The 27,261-nt window shown below is 50.1% G+C and overlaps 12 protein-coding genes across 12 annotated transcripts; 4 read left to right on the top strand and 8 right to left on the bottom strand.

Moving 5' to 3' along the window:
• Positions 1-6,209: 6,209 nt before the first annotated feature.
• Positions 6,210-7,305, bottom strand: N7474_002659 (uncharacterized protein; the record flags this gene model as incomplete). Its single annotated transcript, XM_057194074.1, has 2 exons — positions 6,210-6,978; positions 7,055-7,305. 2 exons carry the CDS (start codon positions 7,303-7,305, stop codon positions 6,210-6,212), a joined length of 1,020 nt encoding a protein of 339 aa, XP_057055429.1.
• A 175-nt stretch (positions 7,306-7,480) lies between these two features.
• N7474_002658 (pepsin-like aspartic protease) lies at positions 7,481-8,986 on the bottom strand (the record flags this gene model as incomplete). The annotated part of the gene is made up of 2 exons (XM_057194073.1): positions 7,481-8,412; positions 8,470-8,986. 2 exons carry the CDS (start codon positions 8,984-8,986, stop codon positions 7,481-7,483), a joined length of 1,449 nt encoding a protein of 482 aa, XP_057055428.1.
• Positions 8,987-9,176: 190 nt separating this feature from the next.
• On the bottom strand, positions 9,177-10,527 carry N7474_002657 (tryptophan--tRNA ligase MSW1; the record flags this gene model as incomplete). Its single annotated transcript, XM_057194072.1, has 5 exons — positions 9,177-9,622; positions 9,673-9,791; positions 9,845-9,960; positions 10,010-10,090; positions 10,147-10,527. 5 exons carry the CDS (start codon positions 10,525-10,527, stop codon positions 9,177-9,179), a joined length of 1,143 nt encoding a protein of 380 aa, XP_057055427.1.
• A 256-nt stretch (positions 10,528-10,783) lies between these two features.
• N7474_002656 (mitochondrial 37S ribosomal protein uS10m) lies at positions 10,784-11,818 on the bottom strand (the record flags this gene model as incomplete). The annotated part of the gene is made up of 5 exons (XM_057194071.1): positions 10,784-10,944; positions 11,014-11,438; positions 11,494-11,538; positions 11,601-11,707; positions 11,768-11,818. The coding sequence occupies 5 exons, from the start codon at positions 11,816-11,818 to the stop codon at positions 10,784-10,786; spliced, it is 789 nt and encodes a 262-aa protein (XP_057055426.1).
• Positions 11,819-12,079: 261 nt separating this feature from the next.
• Positions 12,080-13,346, top strand: N7474_002655 (purine-nucleoside phosphorylase; the record flags this gene model as incomplete). Its single annotated transcript, XM_057194070.1, has 6 exons — positions 12,080-12,402; positions 12,452-12,531; positions 12,584-12,648; positions 12,705-12,907; positions 12,957-13,236; positions 13,302-13,346. Coding segments are annotated over 6 exons (996 nt in total), but the record flags the coding sequence as incomplete, so codon positions are not given.
• Positions 13,347-13,582: 236 nt separating this feature from the next.
• N7474_002654 (Fcf2 domain-containing protein) lies at positions 13,583-14,494 on the bottom strand (the record flags this gene model as incomplete). Its single annotated transcript, XM_057194069.1, has 3 exons — positions 13,583-13,972; positions 14,187-14,337; positions 14,391-14,494. The coding sequence occupies 3 exons, from the start codon at positions 14,492-14,494 to the stop codon at positions 13,583-13,585; spliced, it is 645 nt and encodes a 214-aa protein (XP_057055424.1).
• Positions 14,495-14,870: 376 nt separating this feature from the next.
• hapE (CCAAT-binding factor complex subunit HapE) lies at positions 14,871-15,851 on the top strand (the record flags this gene model as incomplete). The annotated part of the gene is made up of 3 exons (XM_057194068.1): positions 14,871-14,965; positions 15,132-15,180; positions 15,237-15,851. Coding segments are annotated over 3 exons (759 nt in total), but the record flags the coding sequence as incomplete, so codon positions are not given.
• A 350-nt stretch (positions 15,852-16,201) lies between these two features.
• On the bottom strand, positions 16,202-18,963 carry N7474_002652 (Rab GTPase-binding exocyst subunit SEC15; the record flags this gene model as incomplete). Its single annotated transcript, XM_057194067.1, has 9 exons — positions 16,202-16,280; positions 16,342-16,592; positions 16,645-17,094; positions 17,147-17,282; positions 17,338-17,447; positions 17,501-17,602; positions 17,659-17,790; positions 17,861-18,853; positions 18,916-18,963. The coding sequence occupies 9 exons, from the start codon at positions 18,961-18,963 to the stop codon at positions 16,202-16,204; spliced, it is 2,301 nt and encodes a 766-aa protein (XP_057055422.1).
• A 1,090-nt stretch (positions 18,964-20,053) lies between these two features.
• N7474_002651 (putative meiosis protein MEI2) lies at positions 20,054-22,447 on the top strand (the record flags this gene model as incomplete). The annotated part of the gene is made up of 13 exons (XM_057194066.1): positions 20,054-20,133; positions 20,191-20,485; positions 20,541-20,978; positions 21,029-21,295; positions 21,352-21,387; positions 21,442-21,508; positions 21,565-21,583; positions 21,638-21,668; positions 21,725-21,742; positions 21,797-21,923; positions 21,976-22,058; positions 22,107-22,212; positions 22,275-22,447. 13 exons carry the CDS (start codon positions 20,054-20,056, stop codon positions 22,445-22,447), a joined length of 1,740 nt encoding a protein of 579 aa, XP_057055421.1.
• A 474-nt stretch (positions 22,448-22,921) lies between these two features.
• Positions 22,922-23,568, top strand: N7474_002650 (uncharacterized protein; the record flags this gene model as incomplete). The annotated part of the gene is made up of 2 exons (XM_057194065.1): positions 22,922-23,136; positions 23,205-23,568. 2 exons carry the CDS (start codon positions 22,922-22,924, stop codon positions 23,566-23,568), a joined length of 579 nt encoding a protein of 192 aa, XP_057055420.1.
• Positions 23,569-23,642: 74 nt separating this feature from the next.
• las21 (mannose-ethanolamine phosphotransferase LAS21) lies at positions 23,643-26,455 on the bottom strand (the record flags this gene model as incomplete). The annotated part of the gene is made up of 6 exons (XM_057194064.1): positions 23,643-25,165; positions 25,218-25,588; positions 25,639-25,766; positions 25,816-26,104; positions 26,170-26,214; positions 26,265-26,455. The coding sequence occupies 6 exons, from the start codon at positions 26,453-26,455 to the stop codon at positions 23,643-23,645; spliced, it is 2,547 nt and encodes an 848-aa protein (XP_057055419.1).
• Positions 26,456-26,670: 215 nt separating this feature from the next.
• N7474_002648 (DUF2423 domain-containing protein) lies at positions 26,671-27,125 on the bottom strand (the record flags this gene model as incomplete). Its single annotated transcript, XM_057194063.1, has 3 exons — positions 26,671-26,807; positions 26,861-26,911; positions 26,969-27,125. 3 exons carry the CDS (start codon positions 27,123-27,125, stop codon positions 26,671-26,673), a joined length of 345 nt encoding a protein of 114 aa, XP_057055418.1.
• Between the last annotated feature and the right edge of the window lie 136 nt (positions 27,126-27,261).

Genomic DNA, 27,261 nt, shown 5'->3' with positions numbered 1-27,261 from the left:
CTACTTTAATACTAAAAATCGTATAGTTAATTCCTATCCTTTCTAATACTATTTTAGTAGGGTCTTAAATAGCTAACATTATTATTTAACGAGAAAGTTTTCTCTAGGTGATTTATTATTCTTATTTCGCATTAAGTGTTGTAAGGACGTTATTATCATTGAATTAGTAGCTTTTATGATTTAGAAATAGTTATTATAGATCAAAAATGTGTTTTAGAAGGGAAATTATAGAATATTAGTCCATAAGCAGGTTAATTATATATTCCTATATATGGTACTAAGGCCTAGCTTTTTTCTTCTATAATCATTCCATAATACTACAACATAGATATATAACTCCTATGGGGCTTAATTAAATCACTATTAGGCTATATTATAATATTAGAGAAGATTTAGTATTTTGAATAAGGCCTTTACTCTTTTAATCTTAATCTATATTAATAGCTTATTAACTATCTAGCTCTTGTTCTTTAATATGCAAGTACTATTTCTATTTATCTATGTATAATGCTGAGTCTTCGTTTCGCCAGGTCTACACATTGAGCTTTGACCTTGGCGCTCTGTTTGCGTTGTCGACCATATGCGTATGCTTCGACCGTTTGCGCGCGCTCGCTATGCCTCACGATCGATACTTAACCTTTTGTTTTCCTCTTCCTTTCCTGATTTTAATTTCAATCATGGTCATACCATCTCTCTACTTAAAATATACAACTAATTATATTCTACCTTTTCCAATTCTTCTAGCTGTTAATTGGCGAGCGGTGGCCCACATAGGCCACCCGAAAGTTTCCACTTGTCTATGTGGGTTATTTATATAGCTAACTATAACAAAGATCTTTCTACTACTGTTATACTTGAATAGGGCTCCCAGCGAGGGTAACTGACATTAGGTTAGGCATATCTCTTTACTATTTCATATACTAAGGTTTATTTTTTCTTGTTTACTTCTCACCCTTATTTTTTTATTGCAATTCGTATCCACTTTTCTATAAACTCAATAACGTATTTACTCTTTCGATAAGATAGACGATTATTCTGAGGTCGTACTATAAACTAGAATTGTTCCTATATCCTTACCTAACAGCCCTAGGACGTTATTTTAGAGAGGACTAGGTTCCCTTCTAATTAATCATCTTAATTAATAGCTATATAGAGTTATAACGGATTTAATAGTCCTATGCCTATTATCTAATGTAGTTATGTTATTTTATACCCTATAAGTATATTTAAGGCCCTAATCTATATAAATAAGGGAGAGATTATTTTTACTTTTACCTTATAGAGAATTTTAATAACTATATCCTAATTAACTAATAATACATTTTACCTAAGATAGTTTTCTTTTGATATAGCCGCTATATATGAGTACTATTAGGTATATACTCAAAAAGTAATATTTGCTTTGAATTTAACAAAGGAAGTTAATTCCTATTCTTTTTAAAACTATTTTAGTAGGATCTTAAGTAGTTAAAATAATTTCTCTAATATAATTTCTTATCCCTATCGGTTCTGCTCTATGAAAGGTTACAAGAACGATATTATTAATAAATAATTAGCTTTTTACTTATATTTCAGACATAGTATATATCACAGAGTCCTTTATACGAGAGCTATTAAATCCTAATCTATCAGTAGGTTAATTATATATCCTAATATATGGTATTAAAGACTATTTTCAAACCCAAGAAAGGAGGCCAAGGCTCTCTCCTTGTTTCTTTGTGGAATATAGTTCTCTAATATTATAAGATAGGTGAAAACTACTTTAGGTTTCTAGTAGGCTCACTTAAGCCATCTAATAAATAATATTAGATTCTAAGGATCTAGTATTTTAGATAAGGCCTTTAGTCTGCTTTTCCTAAGTAATCCTAGTCTTTTAATAGCTTATTAGTGATCTAGTTCTTATTGTTTGGTATTTGATGACGGTCGTGGCTCTGGGGGAGTCAGAGACCGGCATGGCAAAGACCTGGAATCGGGGATCACTAGGAAGAGCAGAAGAAGAAGCGGAGAGAGATGATGATGGTATTCCTAGATTCCCAGAAGGGAAGGTCTATCTACAACGGCGCTGGGCGCTGACACCTCAGGCACCCAATCACCTTCATCAGTATTATTACTATGTCTACAAAGGTCATCTATATAATTATAGCAAGAATATTATGCTACTACTTCTATAATTAAATAGCTCCCTTATAAATAGATAAAGAGTTACTCTTTATATTTAATAGTTATATAGAAGTATGAAGTAAGAAATATAAGCAACTATTTAACTATTATAGGGTAGATACCTTATTAGTTTAGTATTAATATAGTAGTAAAAAGTTACCAAGATGAGAGCGATTTAGTAGGAAATAAATATATACTAATTCTTACTGGAGTTAAGTATATTTTTTCGAAGGAACTAAAGCCTAGATAGTAAACTCTATAGGTCCTATAATTAGAATACTTAGAATTACTAAAATTTATAAAAATTTACATGGCTTATATTTATTATTATCTATACTACATATCAGCCCTAGGTCACCCTCTATAGTTCGTACCCTTAATAACCTATACTAGACCTACTTTCAAGGGTTGGGCCTAACGGTCTGTGACCCTCTATAGTCAGGTCGTAGTCTTAAGTCATTAGGATGAGCCTTAGTCTCTAGTAAGGTCTACTAACCTTCCGTAGATCATATAGGGCTAAAAACTAGCTACCTCGAAAGTACTTTCAATAGTTAAAGGTTTAAACGCAGAAATATAGCCCTAGAGGAATGCTTTAAGGAAATCAAGCTTACCGATATGATTAATATTGTATCGCCCTTTAGGTGGTAAAATAGCCTATATCTAGGGACTATAATAGATGCAGCTGTTATAGGACCTTCGTACGAAGTCCTGATATTGTTATACTCAGCTGAAGCTTCGTGACTGTTGACCGCCTTTTCGTTCTGCCATGTTTACCCACGCATCTTGTTTCCCCTTTCTTCCCCTTTTCTTTCTTCCTTTCTTTAATGAATCCTTCTTGTGCATAGGACATACCATCAATTGACACAATTTGGTCTGATCCCTAACAGCAGCGAATGTAGAGGCATACAGATTAGGATAATGTCGTTTTTAGAGTATAGCCAATTAAAATAGACGTTGAATGACTATTATAGCTATGTTTAACTAGTTGTCATAGGGAGAATTGCTTTTCTAGATATCCAAGCCTAATTTGGTCTATAGTATATCTATTATCGCTAATTTCAATTCTCTAATCGTTAGGCCATTATGCTAAGCCTCGTAATAGTAGATCTTCCTTTTAACAATAGAATGGTTAGGGGGCATCCTATCAAATTCATACATTCAATCGGTATAACCTATTTGTAATTCCCTAGCTGTGAGGTTGATCTCTAACTATAGTATTTAGCCCGTATAAATAGTCCTATCGCGAAGCTAGTTTCATTAAAATTAGAATTATCCTTGGTTTAGATACCGTTCTGGTCGATTATACGTCGTATAAGCTCAAACTAAAGCATAATAATACGTATATATTCGAAAAAAGCCGTTTTGTAATTGCACTGACGCGAAAAATGCGATTCGAGCTCTAGATGGCATTTAGTATAACTAGTAGACTAATTGTATCTGATAGTTATCTACCGTCGTCTACGAGTAGAATATTAACTATTTTACTCACTATACTAGGTTAGAGAGCTAATCTATGCAAACCTATAGAGAGATTCCATTTTGGGAGCTTTTTTTTTTCCTTTGGGAGTCAGTTTATGACGATTTACACGGATTTCAGGGCGAAAGGGGTGGCCATAGACGCGATCTTATAGGGTTGAGCGGGGAACTTAAAATAAAAGTCTAGCTTCGCGCATAGACGGAAATTCTTGAATTTAATACCCTGAATAGCTAACTAATAAGATGCGCCCCCCCCTGCCCCCTTTGCTTAGTTGAATTTTGTAATGATCAATTACGTATTAGTGGTATGATGGGCAGTTGAAAATTAAGAGTTGATGCGATGGGGTGCGATCGCGACTTAGTGGCCGGGCCGCTATACGTTATCTAGTCATCTTCTCGAAAGCCCAGGTCAGATGTGGATGAGATAGTGGTCTTCCTATAGGACGAATTCGATATCGAAGTGACAAATTCGAGTCTCAAAAGTGCTCCTACATCGATAGACTGGTTAAGAGTGTTGGCTAGATAGCAAGCAAAGGGATAGAGTGCCGACAGAAATAGAGCGGATGATAGAATTTGAGTCATATTTCAAGAACTAGTTTTCAAGGAAGAGAGTATTTGATCTATGCCCTGATACTATCATATAGTGCTGGATTTAGCTCTATAGGATCATTAACATGTGGTGTATTATTGTCTATAATAGATTGATAAGTAGGCTATTTTAATACTGAGCTTTCGAATTCGGATTATTGTATAGGGAAACCTAACTAGATAGGGAAAACCTATACTAAGGCAGGAAAAGAAACCGTTGGTAAGTCCAGATAGTTGGAACCTAGTCTACGGACTGGAAGCAAGCCCATCACACCTAGGTAGGCCTATTAGCAAGCAATATATGATGAAAGACAGTCCCTCGTGGTTCTCAGCTCTTACACTAATAGGGGACTGCCAAACCTAAGTCTCGCGCACGTAGTCGTTTTACTAAAGATATTCAAGTCAGCCTAGTATTCAGGTAGTCACTTCTTAACATAAGGCTAATCACTTGCGCACTATTTACACCCTCTCTCAGTCAGCCCTGTATTCTATAGTCGCGTTCTATCACTACACCTCTAATTTTCATTCACATACCTATCTTTTATTAAGTTGAAAATCGTCCCCTGCCACAGGTCCAATCACCACAAATGCGGCAAAGATGGCTACAGAGATGACAGTAAGTACCTTCATATTATCAATTTATCTCTTGCTTTCTCGGTGTTCGGAATATATTTTTTAAAAAAAAAAACATTTTTAGACAATTTGGAAAAATATAATAGAGCTATACTCATAAGTCAGCGGAGGATTACTATAAATAATATTTTAAGGTATTAATATAGTCACAGAAGTCTTCGGATCATCAAAGTAAGGAATAGAAGATGGCGTCTACTATTCCTACCGTACTTTCTATAAATCCTACCCTTAATAGAGTATCCTACTCATCTATATCCATTGATCGGTATGCGAAATACTACCTCTCGTCACCAGGTATATGCGATAGAGCTATGGTCCTCCTCTACGTAGCTATAGGTGATAACTAGGTTTAAGTTCTTGCCTCGAGCATAAAGCTTCCCCTACATAGGGACCTAGTCTTCCACTGTCTTCTAATCAAAATCAAGAGCATTCAATCACTTCGTCAGGTTACTTTGAGTGCGATCCTTAATCAATGTAACAATAAATGTGTCATCGGACCTCGCCCTTCTTGCTCGAGAGACATTCTACTGGAGTAATTTAACTGCGGCCCCTTAGGACCGCCAGCAAAACTAGTAATATAGGCCGCATTTTGTTACGTGGCTCGTTCAGGATGTAGCTTTCATAACAACCATCTTATCTTTATAGACTCTGAGGTAATGATATATATTTCAAGGCTACTCATAGCATTTCCTCCGTGCCTAATTATGTAGCTGCGCCCGAAGGCTTTTCAACAAGCAATGGAGAACCAGCCAATAGGAATGGTAGGGTTAATCGAGAGCACTAGTGTCTTGCTAGGGCCCGAAGATACCCACCGGGGAGAATATAGTGACTAGATTAAAACTTATGCTTGTGAAGGTTCCAATGCTAGTCTTTGCTTGCGTGTGTGACTATTAATTAGATCACTCATAGGACAAGGAAAGCCTGTTCCCTTCTTTTTCCAAAAACCTTTTTTTCTTGTTTTTAGTAGCCATGTGAATATATACAAGTTCTGACACAGTCGCTCTATATGTATATAATAATGGGTACTACAGATTTTGATGCATTATCAAAGGCAAACTTTAGTTATGTAACTCAATTATTTTTATTCTACGGTATATTTATAGCTTTTGCTGTAAAAACACCAGTAATATTCTTAAATACTTGATTATTAAAAGCTCACGTTGAATCACCATTATCTGGAAGTATTATATTAGCAGGTATAGTTTTAAAATTAAGTTTATACGGTATATTTAGATTAATATTACCTTTATTACCTAAAGCTTCTTTAAATTATACTTATACATACAGGTGGTAAAGTAACCCAGGATACTAAACCATCCTTTCCCCAATAGCATCATGCCAGAGACTCGAGGTCAGTCCGGTCGACTGCAAAGATCTTTACCACATCTTTGGATGATCACACACCGGGAGCCATCATGAGCATGGAAGCCATTTTCTTCCAGGTCCCGTTGACCACTCGGCCATATCTCCACAGAGAAGTCCTCCGAATCCTCTGCACTCACCGATTCATGGATCGCAACCACTCGACGCGCTTGCATCAGATCACCACACTCGAGGACCGTGATTCGGGCTCGGAGCTTTCGGGATAGAGTGATGATTCGACCATAGAAGACGTCCTCTGGTCGACCCGAATCAGAGACCTGACCACGACGGGCGGGCGGTACTAATGCCAGTTTGGGCTCAAAGTGCCGAACGCTTCGCGCCGTTGTGCCATTCCGAAAATCAGAATGGGAGACATAGGGTGGATTTGAGACAAGTAGGTCGCATGCAGGCAGGCCTTGGTCGAATAACACGGCCTCGACCGCCGGGAGGCCATGCTCACCATCCCCGAGCACATCCGCGAGGCGGAACTGCACGTCTGCAGATGCACGGTCGGTCAAGAGGCCGCGTTCAAGATTATGGGTCAGGTTCCTGCGTGCGAGCTGCAACGCCATGGGACAGATGTCGATGCCTATAACCCGTAATTGTTCGACATGGGGTGCCAGAAGCGCATGCAGCAGCAGGGCGATGCAGCCTGTTCCGGTGCAGAGATCGAGAATGCTTAGAGACTTGGTCCTCGAAGTCTCTGTAGCCCGGCGGATCAACTTGGCCGCCTGGAAGGTATAGGCCTCAGTTTCGAGCCTACGACCGGTTAGACAGGCACTCTCCGCGGACGGAACCAGGGGCAGACCTGGGGATCAACACGCCTCGTCTGCACAGGATGTCTAGGTCGCCGAATGGCTGGTCGCCGAGAACATACTGCAGCGGGAATCCTTTCGATCGCGCCCGACACATGGACCTCAGCCGCGTGGCCCATCCGGGGGCCGGGCCATCGCGAAGGGCGCGCTCCCGTAACCAGCGCAGCTCGTTGCGGGCCGATTCGAGGGTGCGGCACTCCTTGAGTAGCAACGACAGCAGGGGGCTTTCCCGAGCCACCGTGGTGAGCAAAGAGGGCGGCAGACGCGGCATTATTGTCGCGCTTGCCTACGTGGTGGAGGAGCCGCGGGAGGTGGATTTACGGGAAATCGGGGTCTACGAAAAAATAAGAAATAGTTCAATCAGATGGAAGAGAAATCTGCGCCCAATCACGCCTGTATACACATCACGAATATCCCAAAAGAAAACGAAGAGAAAAAAAAATAATCTACAATGCCAATAGATAGCCTGCGCCTATGAGCCCTAGCGCCACCGGCTTCGGCATCCCCGTTGGCACGGTCGCCGCGTTGCTCGTCAGAGAACCGAGGTCGCCCGACCCCTGTGGCTGTCCCAGACGGGCTCCGGATCCATCGACCGCAACAGTGGTCACCGGGTGTGCCACCGCGGTCGCGCCGGGGACCGCGTCGTCGCCGGTGCCAATCTCTAAAACGTTCCCACCGGCGGTGTTGAAGCGGGTATTGGCCAACGAGATCTCATTGTTGGCAAGGTCGTAGACCACGTACGCACTCCGCAGAAACGTGTCCCCCAGGACGGACGTGCTTTCGCCCGCGGGGACGATGCCGAACATGCATGCCCTCTTCCCATTCGAGAAGTGCAAGTCCTCCCCCGAATCCATGACCAGCTCCTTGATGCTGACATTAATTGTCGGGGATGAGAAAGTGTAGGCAAAGGTGATGTCGTCCTCGGCCATGCTGCATGGGACATATCCCACGCCGCTGGAGGGCTCGTACAGCACGTTCAATTCTTCATAGATGTCCCGGACGATCGCTGTGGGGAGGTAGGTGAGCGAGCTTCCCGAGTCCAACAAGACGGCCGCGGGCAATGCATTGGACGAGTAGCTGCGGTGACCCGAGGAGGTTTCCACCCCGATCCCCGTGAGCGCAATGACGAACTCGGAGTAGACCCCGCCAGCCTTCTGGAGCGGAAGGGTCTCGAGCGTGCCGTGGTACTTCTCGGTGTTGACCCCGCCGAACAGGATGGAGCCGGTATTGGCGTCCAGGTCGTTCAGCCACAGGCTGTAGGCAGTGGACTTAATCAAGCCCTTCTGGACCATCGCCTTGGGCAGATTGGCGTAGGCCTTTTGGCCATTGCGGCCGACCTGGACTTCGTTGGCGGTATAACCGATGCCAAGGACGCCCTCTGTCCCACCGATATCAGCTGTGTGCGCACGTCGGGGGGAGTGGAACAATTACGTACCTGCTGATCCGGACGAGAGGCCCACGCCAAACTGGAAGTCCTTGAGCGTAGCACCCCCAATGTGCAGGGTATCGGTGGCATAGTCGCCCACGGCGCCCGAGCCGTCGGCATAACTGATGTTAAAGTCCTTGGAGACGAGCGAGTAGGTTGAGGACGAGCTGGAGTCGTAGGTGCCGGAACCGGTGGCCCTGCAAGGGTCCCCGTGAGACTTGCAGAGGGCGGAGGTGGGTGTGTTGCACCACAGATCGCTGCTGCCGGTATCGATCACCAGGCGCAGGTCCTGTTGGGGAGTGCCCAGCGAGACATTGCAGTAGTAGAGCGTGCCCTCATTGAGCAGAGTCTCGCTGACGGTCAGGTCGCGCTTGCGACGGGCTCTGTCTCGGGCGACCGGGTCTGCGACGTGCTTGCGTTGGATATCGAGCGAGACGACCGCGGGAGAGTCTCGTTGGACGAGGTGTAGACCGCCTAGGACGGGCAGCGCAAGGGACAGCAGCAGTGCATTCCTCATGGCGAACATTCCGATGAGTGAGAAGGAGCCATGAAGAATCAAAGGTAGGAGAAGACTTAATTACTCGGTACGGTGGATTGGATGGACGAGTGATTGGCGTCACCACTGTGGGCCGCGAAGGAGCTGACGCGGAAGTGGGCCGTCTTGGGTTAGGCTGCGACTTTTAACTATTAATACTACCCTACGTCAGTCAAGGCCGCTACAGTCCCACCGCCGCCCGTACGCTGCGCATCGTCTCCCCCGTCTGGCCCTGGGCCGCCTGCGCCCCCATCTGGGCGATCGTGTCCAACGACGCTGGGTTTGCCATGAGCGCCGCGTAGCCTTCCCGGATTTCCCGCAGGTGATGCGCAATCTGCCCGGCCACTCGTTCCTTCAGCGCCCGCAGGCTTGCACTTTCGTACTCCTGCACAATCGTCTCGCACGGCCGCTCCTCGAAGTGGCTGAGGATCTCAATCAAGTTGGACACCCCCGGGCGCCGCACCGGGTCGTACGTGATGGTCGTCTCCGAATCCGTGAGCGCCACCTTGACCTTTTTGTGAATTGTGGTCGGGTCGTCCGTGAGAAGGATGCGCGATCGCTCATCCGCATGCGACTTGGACATCTTAACCGTCGGTTCCTTGAGGGACATGACCCGTTTTGCCGGGGCTGGCTGGGTTAGCGGCGGACTTGGTTCGATCGCTGCGAGGCGGACTCACAGATGACGGCCTCGGGGATCGGGAAGATCGGCCCGTATATGTGATTGAAGCTATTCGCCGTGTATCGGGAGAACTCCAGGTGCTGCTTCTGGTCCTCGCCAACCGGAACATGTGTAGCCCTAGGTCTGTCAGCCAGGGACGTAAGTCATCAAAAAGCCCGCGGGCACGGTACCTGTGAACGAGGATGTCGGCGGCTTGGAGGACAGGGTAGGAGAAGAGGCCGAGACGTAGTTGTGCCCGTGCGGCAGAATGGTCGAGCGTCGTATCTTCGGGCAGCTGGAGCTTGCTCTGGACCGGGGTCAGTTCAACTCCTGCCCATCGCTCTGTGATGCCTCACCTTCCACTGGGTCATGCGCGACAGGTAGCCCATCGACGCGACGGTGCTTAGGATCCACATCAACTCGGTATGCGCAGGGACCTATAGGGAGAACCCGTCAGTCAAGGAGCAATTGCTGCCGGAGAACCTTGACCGACCGCAGATTGGTAGAAGATAGTAGAGCGCTTGGGGTCCAAGCCGACGGCCAGCAGGGTTGCAAATGCCTCAGTCCTCCATCGCCGCAGCTGGTCCGGGTCTTGCGGGACAGTCAAGGCATGGAGGTCGACAATGGAGAAAAACAGCTTGGTCTGCGGATCCGCATCTTGCTGCAGCTTTACCCATTGCCGGAGGGCGCCCAGGTAGTTGCCCAAGTGCGGCACTCCCGTGGGTTGAATGCCGGAGAAGATGGTCGGTTCGCGGTTGGCGCTGGAGCTGCTCGGCCGATGGCCGGACCGGGGTGCAATGGAGGGTCCGGGGCACGCACTCAAGAGCAGAGGCCTAGTCGGAATGGTGCCATGGCGACAGATGGTGGTCCGCATCTCGGTCGGACCATTGGAGGAACGCGACGCGGGAAACAAAATCTCGAGCCCGAGAGACCCCGGGTCACGTGCCGCATACACAGGATGTACAAAGTCATACGAACTGGCTCGGTTGCCAAATGCTCCCGTTCGGAGTCTATTGTTTGAGCGTGATAGTATGCTAAAATACAGGAAGCCCGGGGAAGGCTTTGGAGGGTGGAGGAGAAAAGCGCAAGGCCACTATAGACAAGGGAGGAAGAAGGGAAGAAGCGTCCATCTAGATGTCTCGGCGTTCCTTGAATCGCTCATTATCCAGATTGTCGAATATGGTGTTGACGCGGTCTGCGGAGCTGCCTTTGCGCAAGCCGAATTGTGCAAGGTCCGCTCCGAGAGACTTTTCAATCTCAGCCACCGACGAATCCATCGCTTTGCCAACGTCTATTCAATAATTAGTGCATGCGCAACCACGGGATCAGGTAGGACCCAAAAAAAAAAAAAAAAGCATACCAAGGCTCTCGTGTTCCCAAACATTTGCCTTCATGCCCACCCCGTAGAACGCGTGTTTTCGGAGGAAGGCGAGCCATGCTTCGACAGCTTGCAGGTCGCCATCTTTAATCTGAATTAGGCGGCGAAGGGTAATCCGTTCAAAGTTCTCCTGGCTCTTCTTGTGAACAAAGTTGCTCCGCGGCACGGTCCAGCGCTCGACGATGCGCGGCAGGGGGATGGGGCCGGACACCGGCAAGTTGAGGTAGTAGGCGGCACGGATTGCAAAATCCGCAAAAAACTCGACGTTCCGGACGCTATATGATCGCAATTGAAGATCACAGACCGGAAGACCGTGTTCGGCCCGTCTCCGTAGCGGCCGCAGATAGATCGCCTGTACACTCCGCGGCAGTCGTGTATTCTCACCAAGCGCCCCTAATCGGTCCGCCCTAAGATACAGCAGTCAGCAATTGCAGTCCAGCTGATTGGTAGCAAAAGACGCACCATTCTTTCACCGGTTGTTCGGCGAGCTGCTCCGTTTCCGCCGACCTGGGTGAGTCTCTGATCAGTAACCCATCTTACCACGCAGAATTCAATTGAATTGGTCATACTGGATAGCGGAGTTCGGTGGTACCTCCACTGGAGGGGCTGTCTGCTTTTGTGGTTGAGATGGGCTGGGTTGGGTTGGGGATGATAGTGGGCGCAAGGAGCCAGGCACCTAGGCAGATGTCAGCGCGGAAGTTTTTCGATCGTGGCGTGAGAACAATAATTCCCCTACCTTGAGGCCCCTGGCAGCCCGGGCCACGGAGCGGACTGGAAGCGCGAACATGGTTGGCGATGAACAGAGAAGGAAGGCACGTCGGCCAGTTTTCGGTGGATTTTCTGCCTCGTTGTTCACCGCCTGACTATCCAGGGTTTTTAGACTGTTCAACCAGGGTTGTTGGGATTTGTATAGATCGGGTGTATACCTAGTAGGTAGTTAGGTAGATACTCGGTAGGGTATATTATATCGTGCAGAAGCAATAAATTAATATGGCATCGATCTGTCTGCAGCGGTGGTCAGATCAATCCTAAACTAAACTACATAGTATTCCGATCACTTCCCGGCGGGGCTCCAGTTTCTTCCTCCACCCATTCATCACCCGCAAAGATGTCTATTTTTGAACGAGCGACGGAGGCCGTGTCTTTCCTGACACAAAAATTGCCGCACGACTTCCCGCGTCCCCGGGTGGCTATCGTCTGCGGATCAGGCCTCGGTGGTCTCGCCGATACCATTCAAGACGAGCCGCGGGCCGAATTCGACTATGCCACCATCCCCCATTTCTCGCAATCCACGGTGGCAGGACATGCTGGAAAGCTGGTATTCGGGCTGCTAGGTCCGATCCCGGCCGTGTTGATGCTGGGCCGCCTACAGTAAGCCCCGGTGTAGAGAATGTGGGTTGTCAAAGGCTAACCGACGCAGTTACTACGAGGGCCATGCCATCGACCAAGTGACATTCCCCGTCCGAGTGTTTAAACTGCTCGGCGTGGACACCATCGTGTGTCAGTTTCTATTCCAACCCTCGAAAGGGCCTATATCTCTAACCTGGGACAGTGACCAATGCCGCGGGTGGCCTCAATCCAGACTACGCCGTGGGAGATATCGTACTGCTCAACGATGTAGGATTGATTGTCTATCTACACTGTAACGGACCGTTGCTAACGATTTAACACAGCACCTATTTACGGCGGGACTGGCAGGCGCCCACCCACTAAGAGGGCCCAACGCAGCTGAATTTGGGGTTCGCTTCCCACCACTATCTGATGCTTACGACCTGGAACTTCGTCGACATGCACACCAGGCCTGGAAAACCGTCGTGGCTTCGGGGGCCACCCGTAAACTGCACGAAGGCGTCTATGCGTTCGTCGCGGGCCCCAGGTAAGGACCATAGACCTAACTCGTGTGCCCTAAACTGACATTCCCGCAGTTACGAGACCCGGGCAGAAAGCCGCATGCTTCGCATGCTTGGGGCAGATGTGGTGGGCATGTCGACTGTGCCAGAGCTCGTCGTTGCTCGGCATTGCGGTATCCGAGTGCTTGCACTCAGTCTGGTGACCAACAACGTTGTGTTGACACCCGTCCCCCGGGGAGACGAAGAACGGCTGCAAGGTAAAGGGGCTGGAGAACTGAGCGCTATTCTGGAAGCAGGCAAGGCAGGACACGAGGAGGTTCTTGAGGCCGGTCGTGCCGCCGCAGCTGACATGCAGGTAAGTGGCACCACTCTTGTGTTTTTCTTTACGTTGCAGATACCAGGACTGACCATCTGTGGTAGAAATTGGTGGTGCAATCCCTCTTGAATGTCTTTGACCACGCTTGAAAAGGCAGAAAACCCTGAGGAGCAAGGCTCACGCAACGTCAGATGCCGTCCATTGACAAAGCAGACATTTGCCATGGAGGATAGTCAACCGCCGTCGACACCCCAGGCATTTCCCGGTATGCAGGAAGACTTTGGAAAGACTTTTTGAGTCCCATGCCGCTCCTGCCACAGCTGGTCGTGGGGGATTGGCCGTCACCCCTGGATTGCAATTCCCAATGATGGAGACCTTCTAGACCTCACTTGTTCTTTCGACTCCTCTTTGCCTGTAGGTTCTTGTAGAAAGACTTCTTTCCACTCTGTTTCGTGTGCTGGATGTCCTGATACTTGGATGCAAAGCGCTTGTTCTGCCGCTCCAGGGCCATGGTCTCCTCGACAAAGGTCTTCTTTCGGTCCTTCTTTGCAATGCGGCCACTGAAGAACTCCGTTGGACCCTCAATGATGGTCCCCACCTGAGAAAACTCGGGTGGCTTGGCCTTGCCATTTTCCTTCTTGTAATGCCGCTTGGGATCCAACACGGAACGCATCCGAAGGAGCTGGAGATCCCTCCTGAGTTCAGGAGTCAACTCGGTCTTGGGCAGATTAAACCAACTGGGCCCGGCTGTAGGTTTGTCCTTTTCAAGCAATGGCTGTCAGCAGAGGATCGAAGGTATTTCACAACACAGACCAATGGCAAGAAGGCAAGGATTGAATGCTCAGAGTAACTATGAAATGATGAAGCTCTCACTGGTGCAGCACAGCCCAAAACGGACTGGTCACGCTGCATCAAGCGCTAACGCGTGGGAATAAAATTTCCTCATAGCAATGGGGGATGGGAGGGAACAAGGGAAGATGTGCACTCACTTTACTGGGCTGCTTCTTCGCTACCGAGCGCAAGGAGACCGACCGAGTTTTTTGTTTGGGGTCGACGAGGTGGGCTGAATCAATTGTGGCGATCTCGTCATCCTGGCGGACATAGGGTTCCAGAGAAGGCGCCGATGAGAGCGTGGGTAACCTAGTAGGCCGTTAGACTGGAGCTCTGGTGTGCATTGGCTCGGTATAGCATACCGTTGAGAGGTAGAGGGTTGCACGGGACCTCGCAGACGGGTCTCTGCCTCAAGGAGCAGCTGTTGGATCTGGTCGTCGGTCAGATCGACCTCGGGATCTGCCATGTTGTGGGTTGATAAAAGAGAAGGAAGAAAATCATCCACTCGGTGTTTTTTTCTGCTTCGGATCGGACCAACCTTGCGCCGGGACTAGTCCACGTGACAACCCCCCGGGGTTCACTGGCAGTGGGTGTAGCTACAATAGTAGAATAATTATGTACGGCTACGTAGTGACTGACTTGGCTATGATAAAGGTACCTGCAATAATCCACTCGACGGTATTCTGATTCACGTCGATTGATCTCTCTGAGTTGTGCCGCAAACGTCAGAACGGCTGACTCGGCCTTGGCGCGAACGCGACATCCCAACCTCTTCTCTCTCTCTCTCCTCTCCCGCTCTCCTTTCCATCGCAAACAGCCTCATTATTCACCCAATTCGCATCATGGATCAAGCTCCCCCGGGCGCACCGCAGCAGCAGGGCAGACAGCCCCAGCCCCAGCAGCCCTACAACATCGAGCCCGGTGGTCATTATGGTACGTTCTCCGCGCCGGGACCCAATCTACGCGCGCACGGTTTATTTCGAGCTGGTAACTAACCGTTTCTGCAGGTGCCTGTGCCCAGGTATGATTTGACTGAGCCTTGGAGCTCTCTGGCTCTTGTTCGAAATGTAGCTAACGCGGTCCGATCTACTCTAGCTTGCTAGTACAGGATACGCGCCGCTCGCCGAACTGTACACCGGCACCTGGGCTAACGTAGGTTTCCCATCCCCCAATTCCAAGCGACTGGTTTATCATCTAACCAATACTAGGTGAATCAAGGTCTCACAGGGCAGGCCCGTGATATCTTGACGACCTATTGGCAGCATGTCATCAGCCACCTGGAAAACGAGAACCACGACTACAAGATCCACCAGCTGCCGCTGGCGCGTATAAAGAAAGTGATGAAAGCGGACCCAGACGTGAAGATGATCTCTGCTGAGGCGCCTATTCTCTTCGCCAAAGGTTGCGATATCTTCATCACCGAGCTGGCGATGCGCGCGTGGATTCACGCAGAGGACAACAAGCGGCGCACCCTGCAGCGGTCCGACATTGCGGCGGCTCTTTCAAAGTCTGATATGTTCGATTTCTTGATCGACATCGTCCCGCGCGAGGAGGCGACCTCCCATGCCAAGCGCTCGAGCCAGGCTGCGGGTCCATCGGCGGGTGCAGCCGGCCAGATGCCGCCGCAGCATGGTGTGCAGCCACACCAGCACATGGGACCTGCGGATTACGGCTCTCTCGGTCAACATGCTCTCCCTCAAGACCAAGAATACCGTCCGCAGCAAGCGATGTACGGTGGAGCCGATCCCACGGCAGCGTATGGGCAGCCGCAGCAACAAATGTTTGAGGGGATGTATGCCTATCCGCATATGCCTCCGCAGCAGGTACGTGAATCTAGAAGCCCCCACAAGCCTTGCAAATTCCTCGTCTCAACGGAGGGGCTAATGTGATTCAGTGAGTGCTTCATGCCGTGCATGGTTCGACACTCGCCTTAGTTTACGAATGGATGTGCTTGGAAGGCGAATGTTTTTGTGTTTCTTTTTCTTTTGGGATTTTGCGAGGCAAAGGCAACCGGATACCAATGATTGTTGGATAGGAGATTCTGCTACATTTCTTTCACGGACCTCGCCGAGGGTTCATTTTGATTATTGAAGATGAGCGCAAACCATATGCCATGTGTATTCCAAGGCTACATAATCTACCACACTATGGCTTACAATAACTTCTAAATTCATCACGTCTTCTTTCCGAACCGGGAAGATATGGTGGCAAACTTGTCCGCCTTGGATGGGGCTTGGACTGTCCGGGTAAGCCTGATGAAGTAGAGAGTTAGTAAATGGACCCGAGAGACAATGAGGGGTTTGCTGGCCATACTTTTCCAACAAAAGAGGCCCTTGCATGGCATCGACTCGTCCGTATTTCTTGTTTCGCGTCGAGATATCGTAAAACTCATCTGCATTCTCCGCTTGCATCAGTTGCACCGTCTGCTGCAACTCGTCAAGGTTTTCGCGCAGGATAGGCACCCCAAGGCTGTCCACGAATTGAGCAAGATGCTCAAAATCCTTGGCTAACGCGGCTACGCCGTTGGGGTTGATCTTCTTTACATCTGGGGAAAGTGGTTGCAGCTAAAGTACCCGTCAGCACAGTATGTAGTGCGGACATCATACAGCCACTCACCAGAATCATATTAGCCGCATGGCTGAGCGCATCAAAGTAGATGAGCTCTTTGATCTCTGTGGGCAGACCAAGCAATGTGGAGTTCATGATATTAGACAGGAACCGAGTCAAGGTTTGCATGTAATTGCTAGGTTCCGTTGGAGGCCTGGGAGACATCCATTCATATTCTGCGGTCTCAATGAGGTCGTCAATCTTGGAGTTGACTACCTCAAAGATACGCTTCTCGGCAGTTTTCTTGTTATTCCGGAATTTCTCTGTTGCTCTCAGAGATATTGAAGTGCCGGTTGAATTTTGTGAACGCGCTGCTGCCAGCAGCAGCTCGAGTTCACGACAAGCTAGCTCAAAGTGCTCCAGATTAATGAGGATCTGAACGATCTGGCCTAGATACTGCGAGGAAAGTCGGTCCACCAGGGTATCACAGACCTTCCGCGAAAGGAGATCGTCCAAGGCCTGCTCGGTTAGCAATGCTCGTCTGTGCGGGTCCACTACTCGATTGACTCACCTCTTTCAAGGTCTCATCGATGACATTCGGATGCGAAAACTCGTCATTGGCGAAAAAGTAGAACTGGTTCAGGAAATTCCGGATGTCGATGCAGCACAGGGGGTACATCTGCGAGAATGGCAAAACACATGGGAACCTATAGGCTTAATCAGTCGCAGTCGAAGACCACCGAAAAGGTTTCTGAGACGTACTGATGCTCGTCGCGTGGCTTTTCAGGACTGTACCAGCTGACGTTGAGCACCTTGTCAAACTCCTCCGGAGTTTGTATCGGCATGGGCATGTAGTCGTCGGTCGATACGATCTAATAGGGCATGTGAGCAAAATGAAGCAGACAACTGACAGAAGCAGTAGTACCTCCTGGAAGTCATCGCTGAACCGCTTCTTCAGCAGCTCCGAGTATTTCTCGAAGAGAGTGAGTAGGAATTCATCAAAGGCCCTCACGGGGTAGTTCCAGGTCTGCTCGGCTCGTCAGTCCTCCGGTCTCAAATTGATTAGGAGACAAAGACACCTACATCCATCGTTTGCATGAATAACGCAATCAAGTTTTTGATCTTCAAAATGTTTTCTGCATTGTCGACCTCATGGAGCGCCTTGGAAATCAAAGCGATGGCGTTTTGGCACATCGAGTCCCAGAGTTCGTCAATCTAATCGGTCGAATACTTGTTTAGAACATTTCTCCACGCGCGTTGGAAATTGGGAAAAAGGGAACCCTACATCGACGGACGATCTCAGGTCCGGCACTCTTTTCATTGTCGCCCGCTCCACAATGGCAAACCCAGCCATTTCTTCGAGGAGATTGTGTAGACCCGCGCCGTCTTCGTCGATCAGGGTGATCGTGGAAGGAACTAGTAGATCTTTTTGGCGCCGCCGAGTATTGGCGTACTCGATGCGAAATTTGTCCATCTGCCCTAGGGACTGGTGGATATGCAAACACTCAAATAGCGGGTTAAAGGGAACCTGGAGCACATCATTGTGCAACAGGTCGTATTCCTCGTCTTCGTCCGACACGAGTTCAATGGGAGAATTAAGCTTGAAGTGCTCCAAGTATGGCATTTTCTCCGCTCGTTGTTTGTGCCTTGTTTTCCGCTGGTTGGTGTGATAAAGTGCAATCTCTCCCAGATACTGGGACATTTCCCGAATCCTGTAGAGCCAGGTATTCAAATCCGACATGACCGCTTCCGCGATGGCTCGTTGCATGGCCGGTACCGAACTCTGGATCATGACCGCGATCTTATACTGCGTCACCCCTTTCAGGTGCACGTTCTGCAGCTCCTCCAATGCACGAAGGGCGGCATAGTGGTTCTTCCTCGCGAGCAAATCATGCACTTGATTGGCAAGGCGCAGCACCTCCAGACAATCTTGGATGGCTCGGGATGTCTCGTCAATGTTCTGCCGATGACCGCGCGACTCCACGAGAGCCTTCTTCTGTTCGGCGAGTCGCTCAGTGCTCGTCTGGATGGACTGGTTGAGGTCCAGGATCTCTGCCGTCAGGCTGACGGTGCCTTCGCGAATCCGCAGGAGGGAGTTGACCGACGAGACGAACTCCTGATGGTTGGTGTTGCAGATGCTCTCGATCTCAGCCTCCTTGTCACTCGCGAAGCGGGATAGCGCCTGTAGCAGCTGTGGTGTACGGTTTCCAATGCTGTACTCTCGGATGGATGGAATTAGCTGGTCTAGATAGTCTGTATCGGATGGCGAGATGATGATCTGTCGGGAAAGCCTGGGTCAGCACTGTTTTGGGGGAGCCTTCAACAGCTTCTCGAGCCCACCTGGTTCAAGACATGAGGCTCATTGCGAGCAGGAGCCACAGAAGGCATGATGATGCAGCAGCTTCATCCGTAGGTCGAGTCCTCCCACTAGATGAGCAGCGTGTTGCCCTGCAGCTCGTGACCCTAGAGCTGGCATGTTGACGCGGAAGAACAATGATCCGAGGCGATAACGAAGATCACGTGGACAACCTTGACCTAACGTCAGGCCTTGGGGGGTTAGATATGGAAACAATTTCATCTTGCACACTCACAACTGCTTCAACCGAGAAGGTGAAAGCCTGGTGCACTTGGAAATGAGGATAGGAAGCTTTCCCACCTATTGGCAGCAGGCCTTTGCCTCATTAAGGGCCGTTGTTGTTGTTTTGGGGGGGGGGGGGGGGGGGGATCACTGAAGCATTTTGAATTCTTGCCGGCAAACTATGCATTATCTCTGCTGGCTGATTCACAGCATCTCAATGAAGATATTCTGGGATATCATGGGAGACAATGCCTTGGCTCAAGCATCTCCATGTTTTCTTTGACGCAGACCAGTGAGCTGGTTCTGTATGCCTTATTTACTTGAAAAAAATCCAGTGAATCTATTTTACTCTACTGACTCTCTACCATCATGTATTCTCCTGGCCATTCTACTCCTCTGGGACCTTCTGTCTATCCTGCGCATGCTTTTCGAGCGTGTCAAGGAGGGAATTTCTCCCCAAGCAGAAGAAATCCCGCCAGACGCTTGGTTTTGTTCTGATTTCGTTGGGATCGTCGGGACTCCCATTCACTGTCGCCCAGATTGCGCCAGTCACACGCTCAGCATCGTGGTGGCAGCGCAGATCACACAGTTAAATCGAGCGACGCCATTTGCTGATGGATCTCAACGACTCTCAACGCCGAGAGCGCCGAGAGAATCCAGCGTAACGTTGTGCGAAACAGTGAATGAAGATGAGGCCCAGTATAAATTCAGAGGCCCTCTCATTCATTCATTCTTTCTGCACCCCTTTCACCTCTTCCCACAACATTCAGCCTCATCATTCCCTTGTGCAGGCACTCTTTTCACACCATCACCTTCTTTCTGTTCTTGTCCGTTGCTATGGGCAGCTCTATGAAGAGCCCACTGCCTGGGGTGCCTCAGCTGCCACAGGAAACTCCAGCTATGCAGCTGGCAGCTTTTACCCCAGCCACGTTTCGCCAGGGGATGGTGGAGTTCCAGCCTGGAACTGGATTCCCAAACCTGTAAGGCAACTGCATCTGACCTTCATGGCTTGCATACATGTACTGATTTGTGTCTAGAACCAATCGGGACCCATTCATGGGCAAGGTTGCGGAATCCTATGGTCAGGTCCGAGCTTCGCGATTCAAATTCGGAGCGCGGGCTGGGGAGGCCTTGGTTTCTCCAATTCAATTCAGCAAAATTGAGCCTGGTGTTCTGCGGGCGGCAAACTCCGGGCATGAGCTTCTTGGGATTCGAGAGGTTGCCAAATCCTCCGAAGACAAGAAGAATCTGACCTTCGAACGTCGCCACCGAGCTTTTTCTGTGGAAAACATCCACAACTTGGCAACCTTGGAGCTGGCAACCTTTTTCCAGGTAAGGGATCCAAGAACGACGTGCATGCGAGACATGACCCGGCTAACTTCAGCAGACTGACGAGTTTCCTTCCGTGGTCGGACCAGACCTCGCAGATCTTCCGGAATACCAGAAGATCTACGTTGCCTTCAAGGACTGCCGTGATGCGAAGAGTGCCATGGACAAGATTGGGCGCCTGCAGCCGGAGTGGCGTGTGACCCCTCTGACCGCGAAGGAGTACGCCAAGGCTGTTTATGGACACTCCCACGTTGGTTCCGTGTCTGACTTTGATGGCCAAATCAACGCCATCATCTACCATGACCCAGCGCACACCGGCCTGGATGCGGATGGTGTTTCTAACACTCTCCGATTTATCCTTGGACATGCTGGGGATATCCACACACTCCGACCTCAGGAGGTTCGGCATTCGCACATTCATGAGTTCTTGGTGGAGTTTTCCAGTTCCCAGGCGGCAGAGAACGCAATTCGGGCATTCGATTGTTTCATGTACCAGGTACGTTGTTTGGCCTTGCGCTGATTTGAGTTCAGTCTAATGCCATTCAGGGATGCGTTCTCGAGTTGAACCCTCACAAACCGGACCTTGATCGCCCTCGTCCTCGCTCTGGGAACTCATTCTCGCGCGCTGACGTTCCGTACCGCCGCGGCGGTCGCGCTCGCAATGTGATTACTCCAACTGGCCACACCCCATACACGCCTGCGGCATTCGACGATGACAACTTCGGAAACTCTCCATCCCTCCGACACGGCAAGCACCAGGCTCAGATCGTCAATGTTGAGAACATCCGCCTTGGAATTGACACCAGAACTACTGTAAGTAATTACTTTGAGCCAATTCATTGATTTTTCTGATATGTCGGCTTCTCCAGGTAATGCTCCGGAATATCCCTAACAGGATGACCCAGGTATGACTGATCTATGAATGAGAGACATGAAGGAGCACTGATGTCAAATCAAAGGCAATTCTGAAGCGTATTCTGGACCAGACTTCCTTCGGGAAGTTCGATTTCATGTACCTGCGCATGGGTGAGTGCCTGTCTATGATTCTTGAGCCACGACAGAAAGCTGACTTTGTGGTATAGATTTCAGCAATGGCTGCAAGTAAGTTCTTGCTCACTTAGAGGTTGATACGCTTGATTGACTGTGTTTATTTAGCGTTGGATATGCGTTTGTCAATTTCCCAGATGTAAGGAACCACCCGGGCTTCTTTCCTTTCAATAATTCGCAGCTGACGGTGTATAGCCCATGGACATCGTGGAGGTACGTGTTCTGAGCCGTCATGGATCTCGCAGACTGTACTGACTTTCTTTCTAGTTCCTGGACGCCCGGGCTGGACGACAGTGGTATGAGGGCCAAATTTACACGCAAAATGACTTGGCTTACCTGGGATATCACAGGGATCTTTATTCCAGCGACAAGATCGCTGAAATCAGCTACGCAAGTGAGTTGTCTCTTTTCTAGGAACTGCAATGCTTTACTGACAATGACAACAGCCTTCCAGGGCAAGGGGGAGCTGGTGAACAAGTTCCGCAACAGCTCGGTCATGCTGGTCGAGTCTGCTTATCGTCCGAAGGTGGTTCGAGTCGTTTTCTTCCCAAGTGGTGCCGGTGCTGACGCTATCTAGATCTTTGCTATTGGAACTGGGCCCCAGGCAGGAAACGAGGTTGAATTTCCTCGCCCGAACGATCCGGTTAAACTTCGACGCAGCATTGCGAATTCGAACAACAACGGTATGAATCTACACCCTTTCCTCGTCGGGCTAATGAGAAAATGCTGATTGATCGTATGCCAGGCCTGTACGGCCCTCGCCCCTCGTCCCGTCGCTCAGCTGAAACTGGCGGCGACCGCGATGGCATGATCACTCCTTCAAAGCGAGTCGACTTTGAGCACCGCGTTGGTTCTAATCGTTCCGGACATGGAGGGACTTGGGAGATGCCCCTGGGCCGTCGCGGACAAATTTCCTGATTGGCGATTGAGGATTTACTCAGAGAAACAGTCACCAGTTTTCTGGTTTGGTGGATTGCTCATGATTTGACGAATAATCTGGGTTGACGATTTCTGGGGGTGATCTGGCGTCTGATATCTTCCATTCCTTTCTTTTCCTGTTTTGCCCTACTGTACTTGGTGTCTGGGGATGATCTGGCTGGCTGACGACCGTCTGACCCTCTTGCGGGAAACGGATGGATGATGGCAGGCCAGATGGGGCCCGTTGACTGCCGATATTTTGTCTTTTTTGCTCTTTTGCTTCAACTCTGCTTTATTGTTCTGTTTATTCTATTTCTTCACCTCGTAGTTGTAGTTAACTTAGTTGGAGTGGATGACAAAAAAGATCGATCCACCGCCCAACTACCCCAATCTCCAACCTCCGAATTCTTTCTTTCCCCGCGACACGCGATCAGTGGCTCGCCTCTGATACGTAGCTGTTTTTGCATCTCCATCATGGACGCCACGGAGATCCACGCTGTGCATTCGATGCTGCATTTGGTTTTCCATCGCAATAAGAACCAGCATCAGCGCGCCAAGTGGTGGAAGTGGCTGTCGCTTTTGAAGCACACCACCCTGGATCTGGCCCAATCGCTCGATGGAGCGCGTCTCAACGTAGCCGAATCTCACCGCCAGCATTTGGTTACACATTTGATTCCGAGATGCTATCTGTATGTTGACCGGACGCCAGACTCCCGCATCCGACGTGTCCCCAAAAACACACTGACGCCACTCCTAGTGCCTTCACCACCGTCGTGGCCGACAATCAATTCTCTGCGCTCGGTATCGTGCTCATGGCTACTCTAGCGCGCATTGTGAAGGCGGCAGGGATCAATTTGGGGCGGCCTACAGCGACCCGGACGAAGAAGAGCCTCCAAAAGACGACTACTATTACACCTGTGGAGGACTTGGGTGAGCAGATGCGCCGCGGGGATGACAACCAGGGACAAGCTACGGGTCGCGCGCCCAGCGACCCTAGAGTTGACGGACAAAGGCAGTCGGCTGAGTCTACCGATGGTCCTACCAAACGGACAACAAAGACCAAGACCAAAACCAAGAAACGGAAGAACGCCATCGATGACTTGTTCAGTGGTCTATTATAAGTTCTATCAACCTGTCCTAACTCCAAGAGGGAAAAGCGGCGATTATCTATCGTAGATCCTGCGGCCCAAGGCAATTATTTGGATCGCAGATGAGCGAGCCCTGCTCCCCCCACTAAATTGATCGCAATATGGTTGACCGTGGCCCAGGCCATGGTATATAGGAATTTGGGGGAAAACACGGTCCAGATGAAGAGATGGGTTCGCAAGGCGGTGCAGGCGGCCATGACGGAGATCACCGACATGGCAACTTGAAAGGTCAGCAGCGCCGCGTGACCTTGCTGCGCAATCGGCGCCTCGTCCAGACGAAGAAGATGGCTGGCGGACACCCACCAGATTGGGCCAGCCCAATTGCCAATGAACGTCAGGACCCCAACGAGCAGCACGCTGTAGCTGCCGATGCCGTTATATGCATTCGAAAGGTCGACGGAAGAGATGGCATTTGAGCCGCCGGACGCAAAGAAGGTCATGTACTGCGCGATCACGGTCGTGGTGGTCACTTCAAGCTCAGTGAGGGCGAAGGAAGAGAGAAGAACGAGTTGGATACGGAAGACGAGAAACAGGGGGATATTGGCTGCTCGGGATTGAGTCATCAAGAGCAGCGAGAGCGCCTCGTGAAGTAGTTTGTTCGGAGCTCGTGCAGATCCTGTTCGATCTCGGCTGAAAAGCGCCGACAGGACCAGGCATGCCAGCCCCAAAAATACGAGTCGGGCGTGCAACACCAGCGACAAGCCGGTGGGATATGCCGCCACCACATGAGAGAGGAACGAATCCTCCAGCAGCTCGGGAGAGTCCGATGCGACAAAATTTAGCTTGAAACCCAAGGCCAGGACGATCAATACTATTGCGCCCAGGCGTGCCAGGATGGAGCGCGGCACACGCCACAGGAGATGGACACCCGAATCAGCATACGTGAGAATCACCAAGCTCCACAAAACATTGGGGTGCTGCGGGAAGAAGGTTCGAGCGATGTCCGGTTCGGCAGCGAATTTCTGTCCAGTTTGATTCCACCGTCTCAAAAACCGTTGGCAGAGAAGAAGTCCCGGCCCAACACACTGAGCCATGCAGGGTGACCATGCCCGGCATGACTTGGGCCGGATATGCAAATAGAAAATCCATCCGGAACATATCCAGTACCAGAATTGCTGTTCTTCCTCCACATAGCTGCTGGCAAACATCATTAGTCCGTAGCCCATGATAAGAAACACCAAGAAACCCCCCGCATGCTTCGAGCGCGCACACACGACATATGTGGTCGGAAGAACCAGCAGCGCAGCGACCGCCACGGTCAAGAGGCCGAGAGAGAGCCGGGAGACGTCGTAATTGCTGGCCGTGCTGCTCATCAGCTCCTGGGCAATCTTTAGGAACTGCATCAAAGCCGATTCGGTCACTGTATGCGAATCACTGGCATCTGTGTTACTCTGGAGCAGCTGCTGGGCTCGAGACCAAGCGCATTGCGCGCCTTGGATGCCCGAATCAGCCCCAGAGGAACACGTTGATGCGGTATCTTTGGCATCAAACGTGTAGCTGGGGAAGGTAGCCTTCACCGTGTTCAATAATTGCTTCGCATTTCGAGACAGGACGTCAAGCTTTTGAGATCCTGTTGCCAAGTCAATTTGGGCTGCCTCCGGTCGAGCTCGATGAATACATACCGTGATCCCACATTTCTAGAAGCTCGGGGATGAACACCCCCAGGTTATTCAAGGGGATCGGAAGCCCAAGAAGCCCTGCAAGCGTCGGGGTAATATCCGCTTGCTCGACCGTCCGGTAGTACTGTAGATCGGCGAATGCCTCCGTTGGGCTTTCAGCATGGGACTCCAGGGCTTTGAGCTTGGGCGAGATGAACAGCAACGCCGGTGATGTTTCGCCTGCCGATGATCCGCCGTGGTTTCCAGCGTCGTTCATGCCGTGGTCGCCACACAGGACGAACAACGTGGACTGAAGGTGCGGTTTATGCTGCATTGCTTCATAGATCTCGGTCACGATGGCGTCCATCTCATGCTGTTTCCCGAGCATAAAGGGGCTGGGACTCGGTCAGGACACCAGAAAGTTCCGGGTTAAAAGAGGGCCTACCTTCGGGGACCTGACTTGTGCCCGATATGATCCAGGCCCAAATAATGCATGATCAGAGCGGACCAGTCACTCTCTGCCAGCTCGCGGGGGACATGACGGGTCACATTATGGTCTACTTCGGTGAAATCCTGCAAGACTCAGCACGGATGTGGTGGCATTAGCTAAGGTACAACTGACCGACACGAAGAAGCTGGTTGTCCCATCGGCACGGTCGAACATGCCTGGAAAGAGCTTCAGCCAGGTATCATCTCCATACATGACCAGACGGTCCCCCCTCGCCTTCAACTGGGCCAGCCAGGTATCTTGGAATGCGAGCGTCGACGAGGTATCCGACTCGGCGATGTTGAGAATGACGTCGAGGAACGAGGGCACGGAGCCGGTGGTCATGGCCTTTAGACGGGGCATGGTGACTGTCGGTGAGCTTGCATGAGCTGTGAATGGCAGCGCAGCGCCAGATCGGATCAGGCTGTGGGGCGTCCGATTAATTCATCTGCCAGCTCTCCTTGAGGGGGATCGAAGGGAGCTACGCACCTCTGCGTAAACAAGAACCCGGAGTCATTGGCGTAGACAAAGTCACTGCCCGTCAAAATCAGCCCAAGGCTCTGCCTGATATTCATCCACGATACCTCCGCAATGCATCCACCACCATGAAAATGACCTTGTCAAATGGCGCTGCGGGAGGCGCATCGTCTTCCCACTTGGCTAGACCGGGCAATAGTGGCTTGTAGGGGAAGAAGCCGGAGGAGAAGGCGAGGAGGCCCAGGGGCACCAGGAGATTGGCGACCAGAGTGGCCCAGCGGCTGGGAAAGACCGCCATTGCTGTCAGTCGAGTCTCGAAAGGAGAAAAACAAACCTTGGGGGAGATGGATACATGCGCCACACCGCCTTCACGATCTACAAGAACCGTATACTAGGAACCGTATACTACATACAGTATGGTGGAATAGAATAATAATCATAGGCAGGTATTTGCAGCATGACATAAATAATAAGAATCCGAACGCCGAGTGCTGTTTTGGTGGGGTGGAAAGATCACTTCTTCTTCGAGCCCTTCTTGGACGAGTATTTCTGGAACACTATCGACGGTCGGGCGCGCCGGTTGCGCTTCTGCACACGCCCGGACTTGGACTTGCTTTTGGTATCCTTAGACGCGGTGTCAAGGTCCATCTCTGCGGGTTGTTGTTAGCCATTGGCAGGCACCAGAGGGGAGAGGTCATCCCACCTTCGCCATTCTGCGAGTCCTTGGTGGCGGCAGCCGCATCTTGATCTTCATCTGTGGTGAAAACAGACATTAGTGCATGTCCCATGAACGTCAAATGAGTGGACGAACCGTCTGCCTTCTCTCGTTCTGGCCGCGGCTGCGAGGCAATCTCTTGGAGTTTGGCCGCCAGCCTTTCCGTCCGGGCGTCGACGACGGGACCAAAGACCTTTTTGCGCAGCGCTGCCTTGTTGCGCTTGGAGACGCTGGCTCGGACACTCTTTGCCATAATAGATACGTTGTGGGTTGGGTGGTTGTCTGTCAAGGAAAAGAAAGTCCATCCGTCTTTTTTTTTCTCTCTCTCGATAGCGCCTTATGTCATCCACCCATCCATCCTCTTATCAATTGTTTGCTGGCGGCAACAC

This window comes from Penicillium riverlandense (assembly GCF_028828495.1).
Source record: "Penicillium riverlandense strain IBT 135883 chromosome Unknown utg000002l_segment0_segment0, whole genome shotgun sequence".
Lineage (NCBI taxonomy): Eukaryota > Fungi > Ascomycota > Eurotiomycetes > Eurotiales > Aspergillaceae > Penicillium > Penicillium riverlandense.
The sequence above is the reverse complement of the archived record's forward strand: the minus strand, read 5'-3'. Positions and strand labels throughout refer to the sequence as shown.